We start from the raw sequence: 26,521 nt of genomic DNA on the forward strand, positions 1-26,521 counted from the left end.
TACCATTTTTTAATAAATTATTTGTTTAGAAAAATAGAATTCCAATGAATAAAATTTCTACAAGGACAATTATTTAAAAAACTGAGAGTACTATATTAATCTTTGTTCAGGAACCAAAGTGTATTTATATATATTTTTTAAATTATCAATTTATCTTATTTTGATCAAAATATGTCCTGCCAAATTTTTTAACTTTACACGTGATTGTGATTCCATTCATCCTCTAACTAAAATCAACCATGTGTGTGACATATAGAAAACAAATGAGATCATGCCTCATGTAAAGCTAAAATTTCAAGAACAGACCACACAATGAACTTTGATCAAAGTGAAATAAATTAGTAAATAATTTTAAAATGTGATAGATTAATAATTGTTTTTAGATAAAGGCACCATAGTCAATCATTTTTTTAATTTAATTTTTATATAATTTTTACATTATCAATAATATTGTATTATCATATTATTAAGCATTTGACTCTTTAAAAGTTACAGTTAAACCTTTTACAATATATGCGGTTTTTTGATCAAATAATCGCCTTTCACATAAAAAAAAGTACCATTTAATTCACTTTTTAAAAGATATTCTAAACTAATTCAATCAATTTCACATGTTATAGTCCTGGTAAATCGTGTGGGACTTAAGCCACATTGGCATTGAGTCTCGTATGATAAACATACATACAAAACATAAAAGAGTATTATATAGTCAACGTACGGGATTAATAGGATGATATTATGGGTGTGCATGACAACCTTCTCGGAATCAATTCTTTTTTAATTTCTGTTCCTGGGAACAAAAATAGATAGGAAACTCGTTTGGTAAAACTGATTTATTTTTTTGTTCCCGGGATGAACCGGTTTAATTTTTGTGCTGGGGAACAGAAAAAAGAATCAAAAAATTTCTGTTTTTTTGTTTCTGGACACAAAATGAGAAACACTTATCTCTCTCAATCACTCTCCACCATCGTACCACTAGTGTCATCGTCACCACCCATCACCACCATGATGCCACCACCACCTCCACCTATCATCACCACAACTACCACCATCGCCACCTCCACAACTACTGCCGCCGCCACTGCCACCACCACTATCAATGTCACCACCACCATCACCACTACCGCCATCAACCACCACCACCAACATCGCAACTACTGCCGTCACCATCGTCATCACACGCCACTGCCACCACTCCCATCGTCATCACTACCACCACCACAACGCCACCACTACCATCACCACCACATCACCAACCACCATTACTATTGCGCAGCCACTATCGTCACCACCACCGTCGTCGCTGCTACCGCCATCAACCACCACCACCATTACACCTCCCCCGCCACTACCATTACAACGCCATTGCCACCACTACAGCCACCATCACTGTCACCTATCACCACCACCGCCGCCGCAGCCACTGCCACCACCACCACCATGATGCCTTCGCAACCACCATCACCACCACCATGCCACTGCTACCATTGTTACCGCCACCAACCACCATACCCACCACCATTGTCGCACCCACTGCCGTCACCTCCACCACCACCATTCCCACCACTACTGCCGTCGCCGCCACCATTACCACCGCCATCGCCGTATCCACTGTCGTCACAACCACCACCATTATCTTCACCACGTCACTGCCACCACCACTACCGTACCGCCGCCGCCGCCGCCACCACCACAACCACACCATGTGGAAAGGAAAGTAATGATCCGAATTTTTTTATATTTAATAATAATTTTTTTTGTTATAAAAAAAAATAATAATAATAATTTTTTATTATATTATTTGTTGTGTTATCAAACACAATTCTCATTCTCAGAATAAAAATAGAACATGTTATCAAACACATTTTTTCTCAGAAACTGTTCCATGGAATAAAAATAGAAAAGAATTGCTTCTTTTCAGAAACAGTGCTAGGGAATAGAATGGTTGTCACACACATCTTAAATTGCACATTTGTTGATGTGTGGAACTTTTCCATACGGTCATGACTCATGATCACATTAATTTGAAATAATTTTTAAAAATAAATTAAAAAATATTTTTTTAAAATATATATATTTGTTTGGTCAAAAATCTTACTGGACGCATTCAAACCTTTCGTCCTTTAGGTGGTGTTTGGTTTACGGCTTTCCAAAATTTTCCTATGCAAATGAAGTAAGGTTTCCAGAAAGCTAATGTTTGGTTCAGCAGATTAACACAAAATCCCCATCCATCCATTTGCATTGCTTTTTCAACTTTGTCTTAGAAAGATAGGTTTCTGGACTGTTTAGAAAGACTTTTTGTAGGTGTTTTTTTTTGAAAACCCAAGTAAACCACTGTTTACAATCAGCCAACACACACGTTTCTTCTATGTCCGTTGGGAAATGATTAGGGGTAAAGGGTAGCAAGGCTGATTCAGCCTTTTTTAAAATCAAGGTTATTTTAGTAAAAGCATATTTTTTTCCCATCTATATTTTATCAAAAGCCAAACATAGACTTTACAAAAGTTACCTAATTTTCCCGGTAAATTTTTTTCTTACCAAACTACTTTTTTTACCTTTTCCTATCAAACTCACTTCCCAACCATTTCCCTAGTAATCTCATTTCCCTATTATTCATACAAATTTCTCTTCAACCAAACACCCCCTTAGATGATAACCAACTTTAAAGATTTGTGGGTCTCGTAACTAAAAAAAAACTTATCGTCTAAGGCTCTATACACAAGAACAAGGAAGCACGGACACTCCAAAAAATAGGGAGTGTCGTGTCCGACACGTTCCGACACGCCCCGACACGGTTTTCGACACGCAGTCAACATTCCCGACACGTTGACCATTTCGACACGCGAATTTGACTGTGTTCGACACGCTCCGACACGGTCAAATGACATTTTTGTAATTTTTTTTAAATTAAAATATATTAATAAAGCTTCCACCTGATCATATCAATTTTTTTCCCCCTTAAGTAGACAAGAGATCATCTCAGCATCATCGTTGTCAATTCCTATTACGCTCTTGTTGTATCTCCTTCTCTCAAATCTCTCTCTAATATGATTTGATCTCTCTATCTGATATTATCTCTCTCTCATTCCAGTTCCTTTTTTTTTTTATTAAATCTTCCACCTTTATAACGTGTTGATGGGTATTATTAATTTGATTTTATTTTTTTGTTAAATTATTGAATGTTAAATGAAATATACGCTATATAAATTAAAAATATTATTTAATATTAAAACGTGTCACAACGTGTCGAAATCCATGAGCCTGTTTGATTGTGTTCTGGTTTTTTTGTTTTTAAAACTGTTTTGTAAAATAGTTATGGAAACAGTTGTTTTCTATATTTATTTATTTTTGAAAGTTAAAAATCAAAACAGAAAACAAAAACAACTCAGACATGTTCTCTAAATTTGATTCTAAAAACAAAAAAATAGTTATAATTTTTTACAAAACTGGCCTTATCAAACGAATTTTTTAATTTTTTTGTTCTGAAAACTAAAAAACTGTTTTTAAAAACAACAATCAAACAGAGCCCATATTTTTTTAGGATTGACGTGTCGGAATGTCGTGTCACGTGTCGCGTGTCGTATCGGTGCTACATAGCATAAGAATATAATAAAAGAGTATCCAATCTTTTTAGGATGCCAAAATTTATATAAATGTACAAGTGCAAGGAGATTCTTAGTGTTTTGGAAATAAAAAAAATAAAATTAAATATATATTATTTGAGTTATATGAATTATTATTATTATTTTCATTTTCTTTTCAACTATATTTTTAATATTATAATTGATGTGTGACATATTATGATATTTGATTGTAAATAAAGAAATATATTGAACGGCTATAATAAAAAAGGTAGAAATATACTGAACTACGAGCGTTGATATCACATGATGTTGAGATATTATGTCCCACGTTGGTTGTATGTGCACCTAATGTAGAGTTTATAAGGCTTTGTGCACTCCCACCATTTGAGCTAGCTTTTGGAGTAGTGTATCCCAAGGTTCTTTACATGCACTCCCACCCCCCACCCTTTGACTCTTTGAGCTAGCTTGTATCCCAAGGTTTTTTACATGGTATCAGAACTTAAATTTGGCCTGCGCAATTCCATGCTTCTAGCCCAAAGGGCTCTTGCGTGATGGGTTCTTTACTTCTTTACATGGTATCAGAGCTTGAGTAAATCCTCACCGTCCCCCACTTTAAAGTGGAATTAAAATAAAAAGCACAAAAATCATCACCGTCCCCCACTTTGAAGTGAAATTAAAATAAAAAGCACAAAAAGGTAAACCAAAAATTTCACCGTCCCCCACTTTAAAGTGAAATAAAAATAAAAAGCACAAAAAGAAAAAACCAAAAATTGGACATGTGCAATTCTACGCTCAACTAATGTAGAGTTTACAGAGCCTTGTGCACTTTCACCCTTTGAGCTAACTTTTGGGTGGTGTTTTTTTTTGTTAGATGGAATTCTAGATGTGTCAATATGCGGCGAAAGTTGTTCTCTCATACTGACATGAGTATTATTTTGCAATCCATTTTTCAAGTATAAGACACAATCAAGCAGCAACCTGACGTGAAAGTCAACGTAATGCACATGAGGCAGTTTGTTGAAGCTCCTTAAATTTACGAAACAGAATGAAGATCAAGAGTACATCTTGCTATACATACGGGCTCTAAGCATTCAATAGTTTAATTAACTCACCCACATGGCTTAGCAACAGAACAGCAAAAGCACAGGCCTAATAGGCTAATACCAATCTTAATATATATGCAAGTTCATCACAGAGGAAGGGAAACTTGAGCTTGAGTAATTATTGATCATTTATGAATCATGAATCATGCATCATGCATGGGTAATTATTGGCCAGACCACGTGTGGCTATTGGGGTCCCACTGTGCTTCAGGATGAGCGCACAACATTCACACCGTAATCGGATTCTATCTAGCTAATCCATATTGCATGCAATGGTTTGGTATGGATGAGACACCTGCGTAGCAAACAAATGTTACCGACTGGAAAAGGTCCCTGACTCACTATTTGGCGGACTAAAGGTAAAAATACCAAACCAATCCTAATAATTGTTTTCACCTTTCATGCTTGTTGCTCTACACCACGCGTTGTAATGAGAGACCCTTTTAGTACGAGAACGCAGCCAGTGCCTGATTGGCACGACATGTCCTTTCTCCTCTTTATAATTAGCCTGCTACAAACTATTGAAAATGACTCAAATGCCCATACAACCTCTACATATGTATTTAGTATTTACAACCCCTGTGTATTTATTTACCATCTAATTATATGAATAACAAATAATAAATATTACTACCATGTGTAAGCATGCATGGATCCACTGGTACTGCCCAATTCGCATTGTCCACATTCATGAGGCAAGCCAACACGTACCTCAGTACATCTACAAATGTGTCACTTTCTCTTACCCTTTTGCTTCATGTTGCCCATCCCTCATTGGCTGTTTCTCAAACTCAAAACCCACCAAACAAAATTCATTCCCCTTCACCACCCATAGACATAGACTACACCAGACACACTGTAATCCACAACTCCCTCCCCACTCTTACCATTCCCAGCCCAACCCTTCCTTTATAATCTCCCATCATTGTGTCATCAACATTAGTTGCTTCTCCAAGGATCTTCACCATTTGCTTCCCTCTCTAATTAAGTCACAAGCTGAAAGGGAGCAACCATGATCAAGACCTTAGATCCTCACCCCAATCCAGCAAAAACTGCTGAAATCATGTCCAAATACAGACCCATAGCACCAAAGCCTGAGACTCCTTCGAATTCCACAAATGAGGGCTCTTCTTCCCTCTCACAAAAAATCAATCAATCTCCTTACCTTAGGAATCTCTGGTTGTCCAGGCCCACCAGGACCAGAAAGAGAGGCAGAGCTCCAATAGCACCACCAGTTTCCTTCAAGAGACAAAAACCCCATGTCTTAGGATTTTGTTCCCCTTGTCATGTAACATCTCCAACAAAGAACCTTTCTTTACAGAGTTTCGCTCCTGCCCTTCCTCAACTTTCTCTTCCTAACAATGGGGTTCTTGGTAACACTCCAAGCTTAGTAACACTTCCACTTCTTCCATGTTCTCCTTCCCCTCATCATCCCATCGTCACCGAACTTGACTTCATGAAACTTGGCATAGAAGAGGTTATCATGACAGATGTTCCAGAAGAGAAGGATCTTTTGCAGAAATTACAAGTATCACATATCAGCAACGTTATAGCACCTCAGCCAGTTCGACCTGTTGGCTCATGCATAAACGTTGGTTGCATCAATGAAGCTTCTAGCATGCCACTCGTTGCTCATGCACCCAAAAGACCAGAGGAGGTGGAGGAAGAGGTTGAGTCTGAGCCATTGCCAGCTGTCATATCAGATTCTAATAACAAAGTTAGGATGGCTAATTCTGCATACAAGGAGATGGTGGGTCAGCCAGAATGTACATGGCTTGAATCCATGGTTAAAAGTGATGGAAGGCTTAGATGTGGCTCGTGCACAAGGATAAGTGGGGAGGTAACACTACATCTTCGTGATTCAAGTATACCAATTTCATCAAATGGGTTTTCATGCAGTGTGAGGATAGATTGGAAAACTGACCACAAGATTAGCTCTGTCAATGCTTTCTGTGATGTTATCAGATTATCATGTCAATCCAGGGACTACCTCTTCTCATGGAAGTTCCACACTCGTGCCACACAAGCGTCTCATTTAAGTTTTAATGTTTGAAATATTTATTAATGTACTTTAGTTCTGGTAAGAGTAACTTGTTATATGGTATACATATATCTGTATATAGTATTATATATGGATCAAGTATAGTTTCCTAAAGTTTCCTTCAATATGTACTTATCCATGGTTATAAGGCTTTGCGCTTACAATATGTACATATCCCGTGCGGTACTAATTAACAAGGCTTGAAACACAACACATGAAATTATAACTAGAAAGGAAATCGAAGTGATTCTTTAGATTAATTTTATAGGGTTTTATGAATACAATATCGTAGGATATAAGAAAATTTTTTCCTACCCCAGAGAGAAAGTGGAATATGATGTAAAAGAAAAAAAAATATGTGGACCTCACTTTTATTGGGTTATTTAACATGATACTAATAAAACTCAATTTTATAGTTGTGTTTTTAATACAAAATATTAAAAATGAGCTAATCTAAAGCAGAAAAAGTAACAGAGACCCTTCTTATCCATTGTCTGCCTCTGGCATATAAATGAGCTAATTGTTCAAATAAAATAGCGGTTTACATCATATTATTTTTTTTAAATAAAATAAATAAAAAATTATTTTAATAATTTTGAATAATAAAATAATATTATTTTAATTATTTTTTTAATTATTAAATATTTAATAGCTTTAAATAAACTAACAAGCCTGATTTAAATAAAAATAAAAATATATCCAAAAAAATAACGCAACACTTAAATATAAATATAAATAGTCAACAAATTCCATGGATAGGAAGTTATCTACAATGGCTATCTCCAGCCCCTTTTTATTTATTTTTTCCCCAAGAGCAGACTTAGACAAAGTCAACCGTTGGTTCATTTTTTTTTTTTTTAATAGCATACACAGAAAGGGCCAAGTATTATACGGCTGGAGAGCACTTTCAAAACTAAATAACAAAATGAATTAATCAAGAATCAACAGAAAAATTAAAATGTTATATTGTTCCAAGTGTTGGATTGTAGGTTAAAAAGTAAAGGGTAAGTAAACACAAATTTGGAGATTATCTTTTTGAGATCACATCGATTATGCTTGTGTGGTTATGTAGGCTTCCAAAGGTTATATGAAAAGAGTCAATAATATTTGTTGTGGGTTGATAAGAAATTAATTTTCCATTTCTTGTCATCAGAGCCTTGTTGTGATGCAGTTCTTGCAGGTGAGTTAATAACGACCTAGAATGCACAAAAAGAAAGGAAGTTAAATCGTAGCACCCTTTGAAGCAACCACCAACTTAGATAGATACCAATTAGAAATCAGAATTTTTTCTTAATTCTTCCTATTTACAAATTTAAAACCTTTGTATACTTTGTGAAGAACCTTGAGATACACCACTCCAAAAGCTAGCTCAAAGGGTGAGAGTGTCCAAGGCCTTATAAAGGCCACATTAGTTGCACATCTAACCAATGTGAGACTATATATCTCAACACGCCCCCTCACGCAAGAGACCTTTGGGCTAGAAGGGTAGAATTACACAGGCCCAGTTTTTGGCTTTTAAAGCTGGGAGGCGGTGAGGGATCAAGCTTTCATAGAACCTTGGAATACACCACTCCAAAAGCTAGCTCAAAGGGTGAGAGTGCCCAAGGCCTTATAAAATCCACATTAGTTGCACATCTAACCAATGTGGGACTATATATCTCAACATAGGCACTCCTATCGTTTGAACTAGCTTTTGGGATGGTGTATCTCAACATACTTTGGTTTGCATGTTTCCCATTCCTTTTTAAACAGTAGCAGTGAGGAAAAGAAAATCTACAACAGGAGCGCAAGGTGGTTATAAATTGATGTGATCGTGTGAGAGATTGACATAACTAATTCGTTGTCGTTATAATCGAAACAAATGTGGTTAACATATACTATGTTTGTGGCCAAGTTAGTTCATATACATTGAAAAAAGAAGTATAAAAGTAGAGTATTTGGCAAACTATAAATGGGGGTGAAGCTCAACTAATTAGTCCATCATGAAGAAATGGGCGTGCTTATCTGTCATTGGTGTTCTCCTTTTGTATGAGGTAAGTCACTTATTATTTACATTCTAATTTCTATTAATTGTTCAGGAGAACGTGGATCAGGGGAAGGACAGCATCAGGGGAAGGACAGCATCAGGGGAAAAAGTTGAAACTTTCTTGAAGTGTTTCGTCGACATGTCACTTAGGCACATAGGGTTTTATATACCGGATATTGATGTGTGAAAACAGACAATAGAAGCAACAACGAAGCTTGTGATCTAAAAAATACTCGCCATGTTTGAGGAGATACATAGATTATGCTTCCACAGAAATGCAACTCACAATAAATTCATTGAGGAATTTTTCTTTGTTTTTCTCTGTTCCTGGTTTCAATTTAAGCCAAATGAAAGTGCAACTTAATAAGTTCATTAACAAAGTAGCAAATGGGCTTAACAATAAGCGAATTAATAATACCCCTCAGAAAACCAAGTTATGAAAAGTTATTTTTGAGAGTTAACAAATTAATGATAACATTATATGAACATTATTTTGATAATAAAAAATAGTATCCACAACCTCACAACAACAGAAAACAAATGATGGAGATCCACACACCGCAACCAGGAAAAAAAAAAAAGAAAGAAAGAAAGAAAAAGGACCACATTTGTCACGAGCAAAGTAAGAGCTTTTTGGACTCCAAGTGATGGTAAAGCAGGAGAGAGAGCATAAACATATGGTGCAAAAATATGAAACTAAAGGGAGGGAATATTCTCAGACTCTTATGTCAAACTCAAGCATTTCATGTATCAGCTGCAACTACTTCACCATTGATTTTCTCATGCATTGCACTCTTCTCATGATCACCTTCAAGCTGGCTTAAATTGCCCTTCTCCTTGATCAGTTGGATATGGTGGTGTTTGCAGTAGAGTTTGCCCTCGTGTGCAATGTAATTGGAGGGACTGATAACACACCCTCCATGAGTGCATTTGAAACAACTCTTGTGATAAGGAGTTCCATTCACAGTAACCTATATCAGTACAAAAAACTCATTTCATTCGTATAGTAATAAAACTTAATATTCCTTTCTCAAGCAAAATGAAAATTTCCGTACTTAGCATCAAGGTTTTGGGCTAGAGAAGGATGGTGAATTGAGTGCCAATGGATGTGATAATGGACAAAAGTTATGGTTGTGTTGTTACCTTTTCAGTTGGATAGACTGTTTTCTGACAACCAGCACATTTATCTCTGGTTCCCCCAAACATACTTGAGACTTTGGTTGCTGCAGGTTTCTGATTAAAACAGCTCAAAAATTAGATAAACGCTAGAAAACTCAATCTTTTTGTTGTGCATTGGCAAACATCTATATTTAGGATTGATTACCTCAATATCGCTGGTTTTTTCTGGTTTAGCAATCTTTGGTGTCCCTAATGAACCAAAAGGAAGTAAAGATGAGTCACCAAGAAGAAAAATATGGTGAGGCGTTGAATGATTCAACTTTCGATCATTTGTTACCTTCGAAGCTTTTGTCAAGGCTACCAGTTCTTTTGAAGAGTTGGTCAAAATGTGGCTTGCAGTAAAGAACTCCCTCAAAAGAGTTATAGTTGCTAAGCTGCAGATACATTAATCTGTCAGTAAACTTCTTTATAAAAATTAAATCTCGTTACAAGCCTTAACACACCAGAAGGCAAAGAGGTTCTAATATTATTTGCCGGTTATTGAAAATCATGGAACATATTAGGAACCTTATCAACCAAAGCTAAAGATTGCAAAATCAATTTCATCTGTGGAAGTGGAAAAGCAGTAAAAGGGAGGGGACAGAATTAGATTCATCCACCTTAAAAAAGGAAAAAAAAGAAAAAAAAAAAGAACAACAATGAGAGTAACAGATAGACTTTCCAATATTTGGATGGATTCTTGTGTTCTGAGGTTTGTTTGGTACATGGTTTTTCACTTTTAATTTAGCTGGCTTATAATTCGGTACCATGAAATCCTGATGAATTCTGAGAACGAAAATTAAGAGAAATGACCAGAAACATGGAAATTATATTAATGTGAGGAACAGAAAAGAGTTCTGATAGAAAGTGTCTTGGGATGAAAATGCTTAATTTTAAAAACGCAGAATAATTAATTAAAGCAAGTGCTAATATTAATGGTCAACTGCAGACACCAGATCCAAGGATAGAAGCCTAAACGAGACTATATAATATTATATATACAAATCCAAGACCCTATAAAAGAGAGACAGAGAGAGTGAGAGACCTTAAGAGTTCCTTTGCAGTGGTGGCATCTGAAGCAAGCTTTGTGGTACACTCGGTTATCCGCAGTCAACTTATCAACCAGATAAACTGTTTTGTCACAAGCCATGCACTTCTGGGTTGTTCCTGCAAATGCCATAATTAAGGTGCAAGCAGGCTGTGATCTCTCTGTGTGTGAGTGTTTATGTATATGATCTTCTGTTTCTGAGAGTCTAGGCTCTATGGTTATCACTAAAGGGAAAAGAGCAGAACAATGAATAGGAGATAAGGAAAAAGGGGACAGTGAAACGTGGACAGCAGGAGATTGCGGAGCGGACACAAAAGCAAAATTTTCATGGAATCACTGACACAATGATAATCATTTTGTCCAAAATTTAAGCACCTAACTACCGTTTTCTTCCTGATATTTTTAATGTTTCTAATGTCAACTGTTAAGATAAATGAAGCAGAATAACATGCTCGCAACAAAATTACGAAGTTAAATTTTTTAGTGAAGTACGTAAACTTCTAAATTCAAAAAATAGAAGCCCCCTTTTGTGACTGCTGTATAATATTAATATCATGGTTGAAATTGAATTGATTATTATTTTATGTAGTTTGGAAGATAGAGAATCATACTTTTGTATATAAGATAGGTGGACACCAATACACCATGACCCTACCCACAATAATTCACTGGCGTTTGACCTTAAATATTTTGTAAAGTCCTTTCTACCTGTTATTTTATCCTTGAATTGAATTATTCAAATAGCAAGTAAGGTCTCCAACTATGTCCTTAATTACTATAAATTCTGGTTACTTTTTATTAATTATAAAAGATCTCTATTGAATCTTGAATCCGAGTGAGCAATCGCATTCTCTGATGAGATACATTGGTTTAATCAATACGCATTACATTTACTTTATAATGTGGGGTTCCATGGCCTGAAATGGCAACTGCATCATTCAACATCCAGCTGGCTTGCTTTCATTATCTAGTCTCACTTTTGAAATAGTAGCACATATTTTCTTGAGTTACAAGGGATGGATTAAGTTTTCTTGTATATTCATCATGTAATAGAAAAGAATCTCAATCATATAAAGACAAATGAATAGTAACAAGAGAAGAGAGAAAAAAAAAATATACGAATAAAAAATTTCAAAATCATTATTGTTGATCTAATGATTAAAACTATTTCATATGACAATTATGTTTGATTTATTTTCATTTTTACCATTTACTATTGTGGAGTTGGGCGTAGAGGAGTAAATGTCTTTTACCAATTACCATTGGGTTGGGGAATTTTGTTTCTTTTATTTTAAAGTGTGAACGAAAGTGAGATGCCAATATTTATAAAGAGTTTAGAGATCAATGCCGGTGTGTGTAATTTAGCATATAGAACCAGCAACTGCAATGATGGGTTTGGTGGATGCAATGGTTATTGCGATCTTCCGTAGCACTTCAATTATGATGACAGCTTGCAATTAATATATTACTGTCCCACTCTCTTCATCTTGAATCAGGGTTTTTTTTTTTTGTTGCATTACATGAGAATTGAACACGTACCCTCACACTATATATACTTAACTCACACAGGTTTAACAATTCAAGACACGTGCTCGGTGCATTACATGATTACATCGTTTCACTACAGTGTCATTAGATTATTGTTTAGATTGATTTATTTTTATTTTTAAAACATGCAATAACGAGGGCATTTGGTCTAGTGGTATGATTCTCGCTTTGGGTGCGAGAGGTCCCGAGTTCGATTCTCGGAATGCCCCAATTGTTTTTAATATTTTGATTTGATGTCTACAAAGTAGAAAGCCCCCCATTTTTTTTTGGTGTGTGTGTATAGAGAGCTTAAGCTATAACTGCAGAGAAGAGTAGGAGGGTGAGTCCAAGCCCCAGAACAGAACCAACGACTATCCAAGCGAAGAGATTAATATTCCGTCAGGTAATCCCAATTGTCTATGTCAAGTTTAAGAGGATTGTTGGATTTTACATTTGCTGTCTGAATTGCAAATTTTAAAAGGAACTTTGCATTTTACCTGAGGTTAAGAGGTTTGGAGATACACATTCATTTATTCATGGTCATAATTTCTGGTGCTGAGGTTAAGGTATTCTGGTTCATAACTTTTGTTTCATTTTACTGTCTTTACCTGTTTGCACGTAGATTGTTTGATAAAATGCCCAGCTGTTTGGTTGAGTCTGTTGCTCGTATTTATGTTTCATCCTTGGATTTTGATGACCTCAGAAGAAGCTGTTTGAATTTAATCTTAAGAATATGTTTATTATAAATAGATATGTTTAAGGTATTATAATTTGCCCAATTAATTTTAGGGAAATCATCTTTTGATGGATGTTCAACGGTGAAATGAGATTTAATTTCCACCGTTCTTTATGTATAAATAGACTCTTGGCCCTAACTTTGTTTTCGTATACTGGTTTTTCAAACTTTTAAGGTGTTTTTCAATTTTGCCCTTCGAGAACGGTTGCAAAATGGAACCTCAAAGCTCTCAAGATAATACAAGGTTTAATTTCACTTGGTTTTGTTCAGGGAAATAACATAAAATTGGAGGGAAGGAAGGAAGATGGTGTTTGGGCAAGTAGTAGTCGGTCCTCCTGGCTCTGGCAAAACAACTTACTGCAATGGCATGTCTCAGTTCCTCAATCTTATTGGAAGGTAAGCCTGACTCTTTAGGGGGAGGTAAGTTAAAATATGTTATTATGTGAATTTCAGGTTTTCTACTAATCTGTGTATTGTATTTGTCTTATATAGTTTGCTTTTGGAATGCAGGAAGGTTGCTGTTATCAATTTGGATCCTGCTAATGATTCATTACCGTATCCTTCCCTCTATCTCTTTCGAACATTGTTATTCTCAGATGTGTCACTTTCTAGTTGTATAGTTCAACTTGGTTTCCCCTAATATAAAATATAGCTATGAATGTGCTGTGAACATCGAGGATCTCGTGAAACTTAGTGATGTAATGGTGGAACATTCTCTTGGTCCAAATGGGGGTAAGCCTATTCCTTTTTTCTTTGAAGTTTTATTTATTTATTTTTTATGAAATTTCTGTGTTTTAATGTCTTTTAACCAGTAGTACCATGTGATGGACAGATAGGGCGAGAGAGTTGTTAGTTAGAATAGTTATTTTGTTTTGGCAGTTAAAGTTCTTAGAGGTAGGAAATTAGCTGAAGTAGGAGAGGGTAAAAGAAGGAGGATTCTGATCTGTTATCATTTGGAAACTGAGTAGTAGCTCTGTTGTAGAAAGGGGAGAAACCCTTGGAAGGATAATTCTTTCCTTAAGTCTCTGTAATTCAATAAATAATACACAGTATTCTTTCTCTTTTCCTTTCTCTGTTTTTCTCCTCTCTCTTTCTTTGACAACTCAGAATCTGTTTCTGGGTTCCTAACATAGACTATTGGAAGTGTAGGCATAGACTGATGGTTTTCTAGATTTTGAGAGCATATATGACAAGAAATCTAACAAGCTACTCAATATGCAAATCAATGGTTCTCATGAAAGGGACCCTGAATGTGCTACACCACCTTTTATATTGGATTCGTGCCTTACCATGTGCATAGTCTGAAGTTTTTCTTGTCTTGTGCAAACAGGTCTTGTGTTTTGCATGGATTATCTAGAGAAAAATATTGACTGGTTGCAAGCAAAATTGGAACCTCTTCTTAAAGGTTAGTGCATTATTATGCCATAATTTCTAGATCTACAGTACTTGCTGGATAATCAAACAAACTACAAGTTCCGACAACATCCTTAAATAGACTAGAAACAACTATTCTCCTTGTTCAGTTAATATAATCTAGTTGCCTGACAATAGTATTAACATTTCAGATCACTACCTACTCTTTGATTTTCCTGGCCAAGTGGAACTCTTTTTTCTTCATTCAAATGCCAAGAATGTCATCATGAAACTCATAAAGAAATTGAACCTAAGGGTATATTTCTGTTCTTTACATCTTGCTGATGTCAAACCGTATGTTATTTGAGGAACTCATTTGTATGTTTATTCTATGCAGTTAACTGCAGTGCATTTGGTTGATGCCCATCTTTGCAGCGACCCTGGGAAGTATATCAGTGCATTGCTTCTATCCTTATCCACAATGCTGCATCTAGAACTCCCCCACATAAATGTCTTGTCAAAAATAGATTTAATTGAGAGCTATGGAAGGCTAGGTGCGGTAATTACTTTTAGATATCATGGGCTAAGCATGCTTTATTTTATTCTGGTTATAGGTGACAGATTTCATGCTGACTTAACGATTTGATTGTTGCAGGATTTAATCTTGATTTCTATACAGACGTACAAGACTTGTCATATTTACAACACCATCTTGATCAGGATCCTCGCTCTGCTAAGTACAGGTGTGATGTGTTGTGCAGAAATTCTTTGCTTGCTAACCATGCTTCTGATTCTAATAATACTTTAATGTTCTGAATTTTTGTTGACACTTTTTAACTGTTTCCTTTCTTAAGATGTAGTATTCCTCATTGTGTTTTGTTATTTGTCTTGTGAGTCTACCATGCCATATTGAATTCTCGATAAGTTTCATTGTTATTAATGTATTCATATATATAATGCATGATAAGTTTCATTGTTATTAATGACAATGTATTCATATATCTAATGCATGAGACTGAAAGGTAAAAGATACAGATTTTAACTTTCAGTGCTTCCATCAACAGCTTCCTACTTGATGGAGAGATAATAGTCTAAAATATGAAATAAACATTAGATGACAATACTCCTCAAGTTGGGTAAAGTTGGATTCTGTATTTTCTCAATGTTGGGTGCGCCCTTGATAATAGCAGCTTATAATGAAAAATGTGCAGCAATCAGGTCATTTGTTAATTTGCCTCATTTTTAATGATTATAATGTGCTAGGATCCAAGTTGTCCTGATGTGAAATGTGGCTGCGTGGGTGAATCAATTTCTGGTTGATGTTTAGTGCCTAAATGTCATTATTCTGACTGTAAATTTTGAATAGTAGCCTACAAATTAAAGTGAAAAGTTGGAAATGATGGTGAAGGCTGGTATAAATGGGTCGGATGGAAAATGTTTTGTCAGTATACAACATGATCATTAATTCTCTCTGACAGCTTTTGATAGGAAGAGACTGTCATTTTGGCTACGACTTTTAAAATATAAATGTTTCCATAAGGAGCCTATGCAAATCAGATTAATAAATGAAGTGTTTTTATCCTCCCACCCCCACTTAAAGATTCTGGTTGATTTTATTCTTATGTTCTCTATTTCATCCTTACATTTGTTTTTACTCTGAGTAGTTTTTATTAGAATTATCTTATTATATTTGCAGAAAGCTCACAAAGGAATTGTGTGAAGTTATTGAAAACTTCAGTCTTGTGAATTTTACAACTTTAGATATTCAGGTACAATGAAAAGGCCCAGGTTTTTCATCTGTTAATTTTAAACGTTCAGAATCATATGTTGGAATTTCCTTTTCAGGACAAAGAGAGTGTAGGTAATTTAGTGAAGCTGGTTGACAAAAGCAACGGGTACATATTTGCTGACATAGAAGCAAGTGCAGTTGAATTTAGCAAGATTGCAATTGGTCCTCTTGATTGGGATTATTATAGATATCCTTGTTTTTTCATGTATCTATGCAGATTCATTTATCTTTTACCTTGAGATAAATAACTGCGGAAAATATCATTACTTGCAATTTGCATAACACAGCTATTATTGTTCAGCACTTTCAATCTGTACAGGAGAATCTTGCTTTCCATGCATATTCTGTTTTTAACTGCTTCTTGGTTTGCCTCTAGTAACAACAGTGATGATGATTTAGTACTATAAACAAAATAGTTGCCTTTTCTTTGGGAAAATATCAACTAAATTATTGTGGACTCCTAATTCCTTGCATTAGTAGGTGGAAATGACACGTTGAAACTTGCAGGATTTATAAAAAACCTCTTTGGAAAATATTTTTGTTGGAGGAAAGATGGTCCTATTTTTTAAATCAGTTGTTCATGGGAGTTTGCTCCTTTGTGACTGAGAGGTCACGTGTTCGATACTGGGAAGCCTCCTGTTTGCAAATATACAATGGGTAAGACTATGTACAAAGATTGTCCTCATCTTTACCCTCGTTAGTCGAGATTTAATGGGTAGTGGTTTAAAGTTGTTCATGGGAGCATTACATGTACCAATCTGTTAGTCTTTTGAACATCCTAAAGAGCTCTGTAACAATGTTCAGGTATGTGGCTGTGCTTTTCCCTTATTTCTCAATCAAATTTTAGAAGTCCATCCTCTTGAGGGTATAAATAAAAAGGTCCATTGCGTATATGTTTAATCTGATATAAAATTATCGTGATGTTGCTGTAAGCCCATTAGAAGAATATATTGTTGCATTATTGATTTCAAATCTCATGAATATTTGTTCCCCGTTAAATGTTTTGGTTTAAGTTAATCACTTGGGCCAATCCAAGTCTTCAATGATGCTGCAAAGATGCTCACCCAGGTGACGGAAACTGAAAGGGAAAAGAACAGTAGTCTTTAAGTTGCATTTTGAGTTGCGAATTAGATAGTGTTCTGATAACCATGCTCGTCTTAATCATGCCTTAATATATTCAATTATGAGCTTCCTTTAACTCAGCAAGCTACAGTTGCAGCAGTACAAGAGAAGTACATGAAGGATGATGAAAATATTGATTATGATGATTGATGGGGGAAAATAAATAATTGAAAGAGAATGATATCTTGGTGAGTAATTTTACATTTTTACTTTCTTCATTCCCTGTAAGTTTCTTAGGTTTTGTGCTTGCCGTGGCTTGTGAAACCACTGTGAACTCTACTAATAGCTTGTGACTCCCATTGCAGATATTGGACAGGTATTGGGTTTCTCGTCCTTATAGTAATGAAGATTCTGAAAACATAGTGGAAGCAGCAGAGCTGCCAGTTAGTTTCATGACATTACCTAATTAAGGGCTTGTCCAAGAGCCGAAAAAGCAGCTACCAAATTCGGCCAACTTTTTACTATATTATTAATATCAGAATCCTGCATCCCTATAGATCTGAATGAGATTTTCGTTTGTTTTTTGAAGTCGATTCATTTTGATTTTCACATCCAGCGTAGATATTTTCTCGTTGTTGGACGTATGAGAAATGTGTTTGAGCAAGTTATGCTGGACGGAATGCAACGTGTATGCCAAATGAAAATTCTAATATTACAAACTAATGTTAATGTTGAGGTGTATATATCTTTTTATTTTTTGAAATGACAACAGAATATTTGAAATATTGCGGGAACATATTAGGTTATCGTGTGGTGAGGGGCACTCTCCCACCAAAAATTACACATAGAAATTATGGAAAATCATTTGTTAAAATAACGCAGTGGACTGTCATATGAATAAGGAAATGCTTGTTGTTGCTTCAAAGTAACTTGTTTCCTGAAATTATATAAAATAAGAAAGTGTTCAATGTGTTCTGACATTGAACGTGTACAATGATTACCATGTTTGTCCCAATCCACACGAAGAGTGCAAATTGTACTACGCTGAATATTCCTCAGGTTTGAGATTTATACCAACTATACCAGCTTTTACGTCATTTTACATTTTACATCGGTGTCTTCAAATTTCTGTAAGAAAAAAGATTATAGACACGACTTTTTTCTTTTTTTCAAAAACACACAGCCCCTCTATATGTGTAAAACAAGGAGGTTAGAGTGATTTTTTAAAGGTAAAATTTTATTTTCAACCCATTGTGATTTTGTGGTTTATTATTTGATCTCTTGTGATTTTAAATTTATCAGTTAGACCCATTGTGCTTAGATATTTTGTCATTTAACTCTATGGTTTTGAATTTTCACTTAAATACCTTGTGGTTTAAAAAAAGATATTTAAAATAAATTTTTTCTCTTTTTTATTTTATATCCTCATGTAATGCATTTATGGTTTAAAAAATATTTCAAGTTATTTATTCTGAAATTAATTTATAAATTATCTTAATTTTTTAAATATATTTGAAACTAAAAAAATATTATTTAAGATAATTAAATATGTATTATCAAAATAAGATATTTACTTTCTTTATATAATTTTGTAACGATATCGGGCAAAATAAAATAATATTTGATTTGAATTTTTTTTTTTGATAAAAATAGGTGAATTTTTTAAAAATTTATTTTTATTTTTTAAACCCCAAATGCATTAGGCGAGGATATAAAATAAAAGAGAGAATATTTATTTTAAATATTTATTTTTTAAAATTTTTATTTTTGTAACCACAAGTAGTCTAAGTGCAAAACTTTCTAATCACAAAGTGTCTAAGTGAAAGTTTGAAACCACGAGGGGTTAAATGGTAAATTATTTAAACACAATGAGTCTAAGTAATAAGTTTAAAATCAAAGGAGGTCAAATAATAAATCACAAAATCACAATGGGTGAAAATAAAATTTTCCCTTTTTTAAAATAATGGATGATGATTATAATTTCAGCAAATCTCATTATTTCTTATACGTATGTATAATAACTCAATGCTTTTACAAATAAAAACCAATTATTTTGTTTGTTTGACATCAGTCAAGTTTGGCTTCCGCTACTAAGTATAATTGGCTAATTGAAACGACTTCTAAAAAAAATGGCCAAAATACTGAAATAGACCTAAAGATAACGACAAAAAGCACGCGTTACTTTTTCAGTTGGTTAGAACGAGTGAGTTAAAAAAAATAAAGACATTGGATATCTTCAACAACACAGACACGGTGCCTGCCCATTAAGCGTGCGCAAGTTAACTAGTCAAATTAAAATAAAAAATAAAAAAATTGCACTTTTTTAATTCCTCCTTCAGAAAAAAATAAAAACGTTTTGTCCGTACTACCCGGCTTAGGGAAATACTATTTTGTTCCGACAATTTTATGTTGACTTCAAATTTCAAAAAAAAAATAAATGGAGGAAAATAACAAAATATTAATTTATTTGTTGATACAATGTAAAAATGAAAAGATTTAATTTTCTCAAAAAATGCTGACTATCATAACTACTACGTAAGAAGTTTAACTCTTTTTAATAATGTGTGCTAACACACCATTGAATGATAATGTAAAAAGTAAATTTAAACTCATAATTAAACTTAAGTAAACTCTGAGGATGTCTTTGAGGCTGTGTTTGGTACGAGCTATCTCTTAAGATAGATAGACATTGGTAATTTGAAAATCTCGTTATATCATGTTTGGCTGACCAGATTACAATATTTTTCAACCAAAATTATTTCTCCATCCATCCATGTTTGCATATAAATTGCACAAAATAGACATGTAACACCATCCCACTTCAGAGCAGATATTTCGAGTTGTCTAGCTAAATGTTTCAAAAAGTAACAATTTTCTGACGAACATATCTTCACCTAATCTAATTGCAGAAACCTAATCTAATTGCAGAAAGTGATATCTGCTACCAAATCTAATTGCAGACTAACAACTCACTTTTCAATATTACGGGTAAAGGGTTATTTGGTAATTCAAAAATTTTATAAAAAGGTTGTTTTGGTAATTGCAACTCATTTTTCCATTAATATTTTACTTCCAACCAAATATAGACTTTATAAATTTTACCTAATTTTTTCGGTAAATTTTTTTTTTCAATCAAACAACTTTTTTAATATTTTCCTACCAAACTTACTTTCCCACCATTTTCTTAGTAATTATATTTTTTTTAGTATTCAAAAAATTTCTCTTGAACCAAACGCTCCCTCAGGAGAAAAAAGAAAGGAAAGAATCAAGAAACAAGGAAGGGTAAAGAAGGAATCATAGTGAACACATTTATATTTATGTGTGAATTTCAATTTTCAAACTGCACGTAAGATATGAATATATTTATGACTGTATGTATATAATACCGCCTTTATGGAAATTACCTCTTATAGGCAATTGAAGTGTATATGAATTTTGTTAATTTTGTTATGATATTTTTTAGTAATTAACTTTCCCACTTATGTGTAGCAGGTTGAGGCATTCGTTTCATTAGTGATAAATTATAATATTGCTATAGAGATGAAAGTCAAGTCTTTATTACAGTATTTCTTGCGGGAGAAATGTAGTATATCTCACAACTTATGGCGAACAAAATAGTGAATATATGTTATCAAAAAAAAAATAAAAAAATAGTGAATATATACAAGCTTAGAAAATTTTTCTAGGCCTTTTATTTTACAAATTATACGGTCACTGATAAGTAAATTCAACCTTCTTAATTAACTCCCTTTGGGTTGGAAACTAAACCGTCTAGGTTGAAAACCAGTGAACATAATGAACTAAAGTTGGAAAAATAATTAAAGCAATTTTTTCCCCATGACATCATGGTTACCGTAATCACTAATCAGCACGGAGTTTTCTATAGAAAACAAATTAGTATGACCCTAGCTCAATGGATTTTTATGCTGGATTCAGTGTAACTGTGTAATTACAAATGGAACAGACTCGTTTTTTTTTTTCAAATTAAATATATCGGTGAAATAGACTTGTCATAATTATATTTGACAATATGATAAGGACATTTTGTAGCTGCGTTGCTAATGCTAGAGTTAATGTTTATCTCACTCTTTTAAAAATGTGTCATGAATATCAATTTATATCACCAAATTAATTAGTCTTTAAAAATATTAAGTTAATTCTTACAAGATAATGATGGTTGACAAATCTGACACACCAACTTGACCTATAATTTCATTGTAAGTTTAATGGTTTGTTCTGGTTTTTAAAATAGACAAAGTTTGTATTTTTAATAATGGATTAATTTAATATTTTTAATAAATGAATTATCAGCATAAATCTTTTTGTGTGTGGAAAATAACAACAGAAACTATTACACGATGCAGGCTTACAACCCATTCAACATGAGCCCATTCAACAAGAGCTCAATGCTTCCAATGTTTCCATACACTCAATATCAGATAAATGGTTCAATGCTACTAATCATGATAGAAATGCTGACAGCTCACTTGGTTAGGAGTTTGTTAGAAAGCCACGTGCTGGCATAACCGCATTTATCTTTCTGTTAAGATATTGCACACTTGTATCTAATATATATGGTAGCTGTACATGTAAATTGAACTAACTCATTCAAGAAAATGAATTCCATTTTCATAGATCGATTCTCTCTGTTATCTGATTCTCTAGATGGTATCAGAGCTTGAGCTCTGATACTCTGCTTCTTTTTCTTTTGATCTTTCCTTGCTTTCGATTTCCTTGGTTGTAATAGATCAGCCACCAGTAATGGATCAACCTCCTGTGTTGAATCAACCTCCTCAATTGAATCAACCTCCTTTGGTGAGTCAATCTTCTCTTCCTGAGTTCTTGACGAATCCATCTCATCATCTTTTCTTGCATGCAAGTGAAAATCCATCTCAGGTGTTGGTCACTCCTCCACTGAATGGATCTAACTATCATGCATGGTGTCGAGCCATGACAATGGCTCTTAAATCTAAAAATAAACTTGGTTTTATTAATGGAAACCTTCCTCCACCGTCCTTTGATGATCCCACATTTGAAGCTTGGGATCGATGCAATACCATAGTTCTTGGATGGATCCATAGATCGATTACACAGAATATTGCTCAGTCCATATTATGGATTGAAAAGGCCTCAGATGCATGGCATGATTTGAAACACCGATTTTCTCAATCGGATGTATTTCGTATGTGTGATTTACAAGAAGACTTGTATAAGTTGTGTCAAGGAGAAAAGAATGTTAGTGAGTATTTCACTATGTTGAAAACAATGTGGGAAGAACTGGAGAATTTGAAGCCAATTCCCACTCCAATAGCTCCATGTACATGTGGAACAATAGCAAAAATGCGTCAGTATCGTGAGAACGATCAAACTGTAAGATTTCTTCGTGGCCTTAATGATCAGTACTCTCATGTAAGGTCACAGATAATGCTGATAGATCCATTACCGAGTGTAGCAAAGGCTTTTTCTCTGGTGATACAACAAGAACGTCAGATGCAGTCTGAAGGCAATCTGAATTTCACAAATAGTCATCAAACTCTTGCAGCAATGGGAGATCAGTCAAGAAGGAACAATTATTTCAATAATGGAAGAGGATATAGAGGACGTGGTCGTTACAGTGGAGGAAGAGGACAAAATACTGCACGATTCTGTACACATTGTAACAGAAACAACCACATTATTGAGACTTGCTATGTTCTTCATGGCTTTCCATCAGGCTACAGGAACAATGGAGGCAGGGGAACCATGTCAGCTGTTAATGCTGTTACCAATTTTCAGTTCCAAGAAGAAAATGTGATGAAGCATGATAATTCTTCTCATGCAGTTCCTAATTTTCAGCTTCAAGAAGGGAGTGGAATGAAACATGATAACTCTCAAATGGCTGCTATTCAAGACCAGTATCAACACATATTGAATCTGTTACAGCATTCCAATGTTGGAGACACAGTATCTACCAAGCATTCTGCAAATGCTGCTATTGTTTCACACACGAACACAGTTCCATCAGGTATAAGCAATCTTGATTGGGTGATTGATACTGGGGCTACAGATCATGTAACTTCCCTTTTATCTAATTTTTCATCATTTCACACCATTGATCCCATCACTATATCCCTCCCAAATAGTTCCAATGTCAAAGCTACAATTTCAGGCACAGTAATAATTTCTCCTTCCCTTGTTCTTACTGAAGTTCTTTTTGTTCCAGAATTTCATATTAACCTTTTGTCAGTTACTAAACTGTTACTTGTCATTCCTTGCTTGTTTACTTTTGACAATTCTTATTGTTATATCCAACAGAAACACCAAGGCTACCAGATGATGATTGGTTCTGCTAAGAGGAAGAATGGGCTATATGTGATATCTAGTAATACCAAGACTACCAGAAATAAGGACATCCCCAATTCTTACACCAAAAATACCAACAATACCAGTAACACCAATCCTTACACACCTACTCATACTCTTTGTAACACAATCCAAAATAAGGATATCTCCATGTTGTGGCATCAACGTTTAGGCCATCTTTCCAGAGATATTTTACAAGTCATGTCGACTAAATTTCCTTCTATTTCTTATAGTCATATCACTCCATGTGAAGTCTGTCATTTAGCTAAACAACATAAATCCACTTTTAGTTCTAGTACTACTGTAACAGTGAAACCTTTTCAATTGATTCATGTTGATATTTGGGGTCCACATTCTGTTAATTCAATTCATGGCCATAGGTACTTTCTCACCATTGTAGATGATTTTTCAAGGTTCACTTGGCTTTTCCTTATGCAAACCAAGGCTGAAACCCGTATACATTTGCAACGTTTTGTTAATCTTGTTAAAAACCAATTTGATACTCCTGTTAAAATAATAAGGTCAGACAATGGTCCTGAGTTCATGATGGTTGATTTCTATTCTAGTGAAGGCATTATTCACCAAAGAACATGTGTTGAGACACCTCAACAGAATGGGGTTGTAGAACGAAAACACCAACATCTCTTGAATGTTGCTCGAGCCTTGTCCTTCCAAGCCAACCTTCCAATCTCACTTTGGTGTTATGCCATCACACACTCAACTCATTTAATAAATCGTACTTGCACACCCAAACTTCAAAACAAAACTCCCTATGAACTGATATACAATGATGTGCCTTCCTTTACTCATCTGAAAGTTTTTGGATGTCTCACTTATGCATCAACCCTTTCACATAACCGTACCAAATTTTCACCTAGAGCAAGGAAGTCAGTATTCCTTGGCTATAGAGAGGGAACAAAAGGTTACTTACTATATGATCTCAATTCCCATGAACTTTTTCTATCAAGAAATGTTGTATTTTATGAGACTGTCATGCCTTTTGTTCATACCACATCTTCTTCTGTAACTCATGACCATGACAGAAATGCAATATCTCATACACATACTGACCCCACTACCACCTCAGACTTTTCATCCTTATTTCATACATCATTTCCAATTTCTCCATCCTGCACTATAGTGCCTTCTCCTATACATACTCAACCCAGCAGTCCTATTTCAGCAGAACATCCCTCACCTATACCTACCAGTTCTTCCTTTGATGAGTCTTCTACATCAGATACATCACCTACATCTGATGAACCTATTATTCCACCTGTTCGTCGTTCTTCTCGACTAAGCCATCCTCCTAAGTACCTCCAGGATTATCACTATAGCCTCTTCTCCAGGCAGCAGCATCACTCTTCACCAGGTATTCTTTCCTCTCCTAAACACCCTTTATCCCAAGTTATTTCCTATAATTCTTGTGCTCCTTCATACAAAAACTTTTGCCTCAATGTTATCACCACTGCTGAGCCTTGTACATACAAGCAAGCCATTAAAAGTGCAGACTGGAAATTGGCCATGGATAAGGAATTATCTGCTTTGACTCTCAACAATACATGGACTGTAGTTGATCTTCCTTCTCATAAGACACCCATTGGATGCAAATGGGTGTATAAGATTAAATACAAGTCCAATGGAGAAATAGAACGGTTTAAAGCCAGGTTGGTTGCAAAAGGCTTCACTCAACTCGAAGGTGTGGATTTCCTAGACACTTTCTCCCCAGTAGCAAAATTGACATCTCTTCGTGCACTTCTTGCCCTTGCTGCATCCAAAGGCTGGCTTTTAGAGCAGCTGGACGTTGATAATGCTTTTCTTCATGGCGATCTGCATGAAGAGGTTTATATGGAGCCTCCACCAGGATTGGTTCTTGCTAATCCTACTCAAGTTTGTCGGTTGAACAAGTCTCTTTATGGTCTTCGTCAAGCTAGCAGACAGTGGTACAGCAAACTGTCTTCTGCGCTCATATCTCTTGGCTACACTCCATCACAAGCAGATCATTCCATGTTTACTCTCTCTCGTGCCAATGAGTTCACTATACTCTTAGTATATGTCGATGATATCGTTCTCTCAGGTAATTCAGCTGCTGAAATACTTCGAGTCAAAGAATTTCTTCATAAACAGTTCAGAATTAAAGACTTAGGCTCTTTGAGATATTTCCTTGGCCTTGAGGTTTCTCGTTCCAAACGTGGCATTCATGTTAACCAACGCAAGTATGCCCTGGAGATCCTCTCTGATGCAGGACTATTGGCTGCAAAACCCTGTGTTACTCCAATGGACCACTCTACTCATCTACGCAGAGATGAAGGCACACCCCTTTCTGATGCTACCGCTTATCGTCGGTTAATTGGACGTTTGTTGTATCTGACCACAACGCGTCCTGATTTATCCTTTGTGGTTCAACAACTGAGCCAATTCATTTCTCAACCCACTACTGTTCATGAAGCAGCTGCTACTCGTGTGCTACGTTATCTAAAGGGAGCTCCAGCAACTGGTTTATTTTTTCCAGCAAACCCAGACATCCATGTTCGTGCTTTCAGTGATTCTGACTGGGGTTTATGTCCTGACACTCGACGTTCCATTACTGGCATGTGCATCTTCACTGGTTCTTCTTTGGTTACTTGGCGATCAAAGAAGCAGTCTACCGTTTCTCGCTCCTCCTCTGAAGCAGAGTACAGAGCCTTAGCTTCCCTTACCTATGAACTACAGTGGTTACAACATCTCTTCCGTGATCTCCATATTCCATGGT

The 26,521-nt window shown here is 35.2% G+C and overlaps 3 protein-coding genes and 1 non-coding gene across 4 annotated transcripts; 3 read left to right on the top strand and 1 right to left on the bottom strand.

The window, feature by feature from the left end:
* Positions 1 to 5,699: 5,699 nt before the first annotated feature.
* Positions 5,700 to 6,740, top strand: LOC133314535 (uncharacterized). Its single transcript, XM_061516019.1, has one exon. The coding sequence runs from the start codon at positions 5,700 to 5,702 to the stop codon at positions 6,738 to 6,740; it is 1,041 nt and encodes a 346-aa protein (XP_061372003.1).
* Positions 6,741 to 9,271: 2,531 nt separating this feature from the next.
* Positions 9,272 to 11,295, bottom strand: LOC133314540 (LIM domain-containing protein WLIM1-like). Its single transcript, XM_061516023.1, has 5 exons — positions 10,958 to 11,295; positions 10,211 to 10,307; positions 10,079 to 10,122; positions 9,898 to 9,987; positions 9,272 to 9,725 (listed from the first exon to the last, which is right to left on the bottom strand). Exons 1-5 carry the CDS (start codon positions 11,090 to 11,092, stop codon positions 9,498 to 9,500), a joined length of 594 nt encoding a protein of 197 aa, XP_061372007.1. The 5' UTR covers positions 11,093 to 11,295; the 3' UTR covers positions 9,272 to 9,497.
* Positions 11,296 to 12,645: 1,350 nt separating this feature from the next.
* On the top strand, positions 12,646 to 12,717 carry TRNAP-UGG (transfer RNA proline (anticodon UGG)). Its single transcript has one exon. It is a non-coding gene; the product is annotated as a tRNA-Pro (tRNA).
* A 70-nt stretch (positions 12,718 to 12,787) lies between these two features.
* Positions 12,788 to 18,119, top strand: LOC133314547 (GPN-loop GTPase QQT1). Its single transcript, XM_061516030.1, has 12 exons — positions 12,788 to 12,890; positions 13,494 to 13,619; positions 13,734 to 13,778; positions 13,876 to 13,955; positions 14,554 to 14,628; positions 14,789 to 14,892; positions 14,974 to 15,130; positions 15,232 to 15,319; positions 16,273 to 16,345; positions 16,422 to 16,560; positions 17,585 to 17,675; positions 17,793 to 18,119. The coding sequence occupies exons 2-11, from the start codon at positions 13,528 to 13,530 to the stop codon at positions 17,635 to 17,637; spliced, it is 906 nt and encodes a 301-aa protein (XP_061372014.1). The 5' UTR covers positions 12,788 to 12,890; positions 13,494 to 13,527; the 3' UTR covers positions 17,638 to 17,675; positions 17,793 to 18,119.
* The last annotated feature ends 8,402 nt before the right edge of the window (positions 18,120 to 26,521 follow it).

The sequence above is a fragment of the Gastrolobium bilobum genome, unplaced genomic scaffold, assembly GCF_033153095.1.
Source record: "Gastrolobium bilobum isolate Gb01-03AN ecotype WA unplaced genomic scaffold, APGP_CSIRO_Gbil_v1 utg10825, whole genome shotgun sequence".
In the NCBI taxonomy this organism is placed as follows: domain Eukaryota; kingdom Viridiplantae; phylum Streptophyta; class Magnoliopsida; order Fabales; family Fabaceae; genus Gastrolobium; species Gastrolobium bilobum.

Excerpts from the sequence above, each read along its gene's own strand:
- LOC133314535 (XM_061516019.1), top strand. The coding sequence starts at position 5,700 with ATGATCAAGACCTTAGATCCTCACCCCAATCCAGCAAAAACTGCTGAA.
- LOC133314540 (XM_061516023.1), bottom strand. The coding sequence starts at position 11,092 with ATGGCATTTGCAGGAACAACCCAGAAGTGCATGGCTTGTGACAAAACA. Across the intron at positions 10,308-10,957 it reads ACTGCAAAGGAACTCTTAAG|CTTAGCAACTATAACTCTTT; the intron begins GTCTCTCACTCT and ends ATGTATCTGCAG. Across the intron at positions 10,123-10,210 it reads CCTTGACAAAAGCTTCGAAG|GGACACCAAAGATTGCTAAA; the intron begins GTAACAAATGAT and ends TTGGTTCATTAG.
- LOC133314547 (XM_061516030.1), top strand. The coding sequence starts at position 13,528 with ATGGTGTTTGGGCAAGTAGTAGTCGGTCCTCCTGGCTCTGGCAAAACA. Across the intron at positions 15,131-15,231 it reads TGAGAGCTATGGAAGGCTAG|GATTTAATCTTGATTTCTAT; the intron begins GTGCGGTAATTA and ends TGATTGTTGCAG. Across the intron at positions 16,561-17,584 it reads GGATTATTATAGATATCCTT|CAGTACAAGAGAAGTACATG; the intron begins GTTTTTTCATGT and ends CTACAGTTGCAG.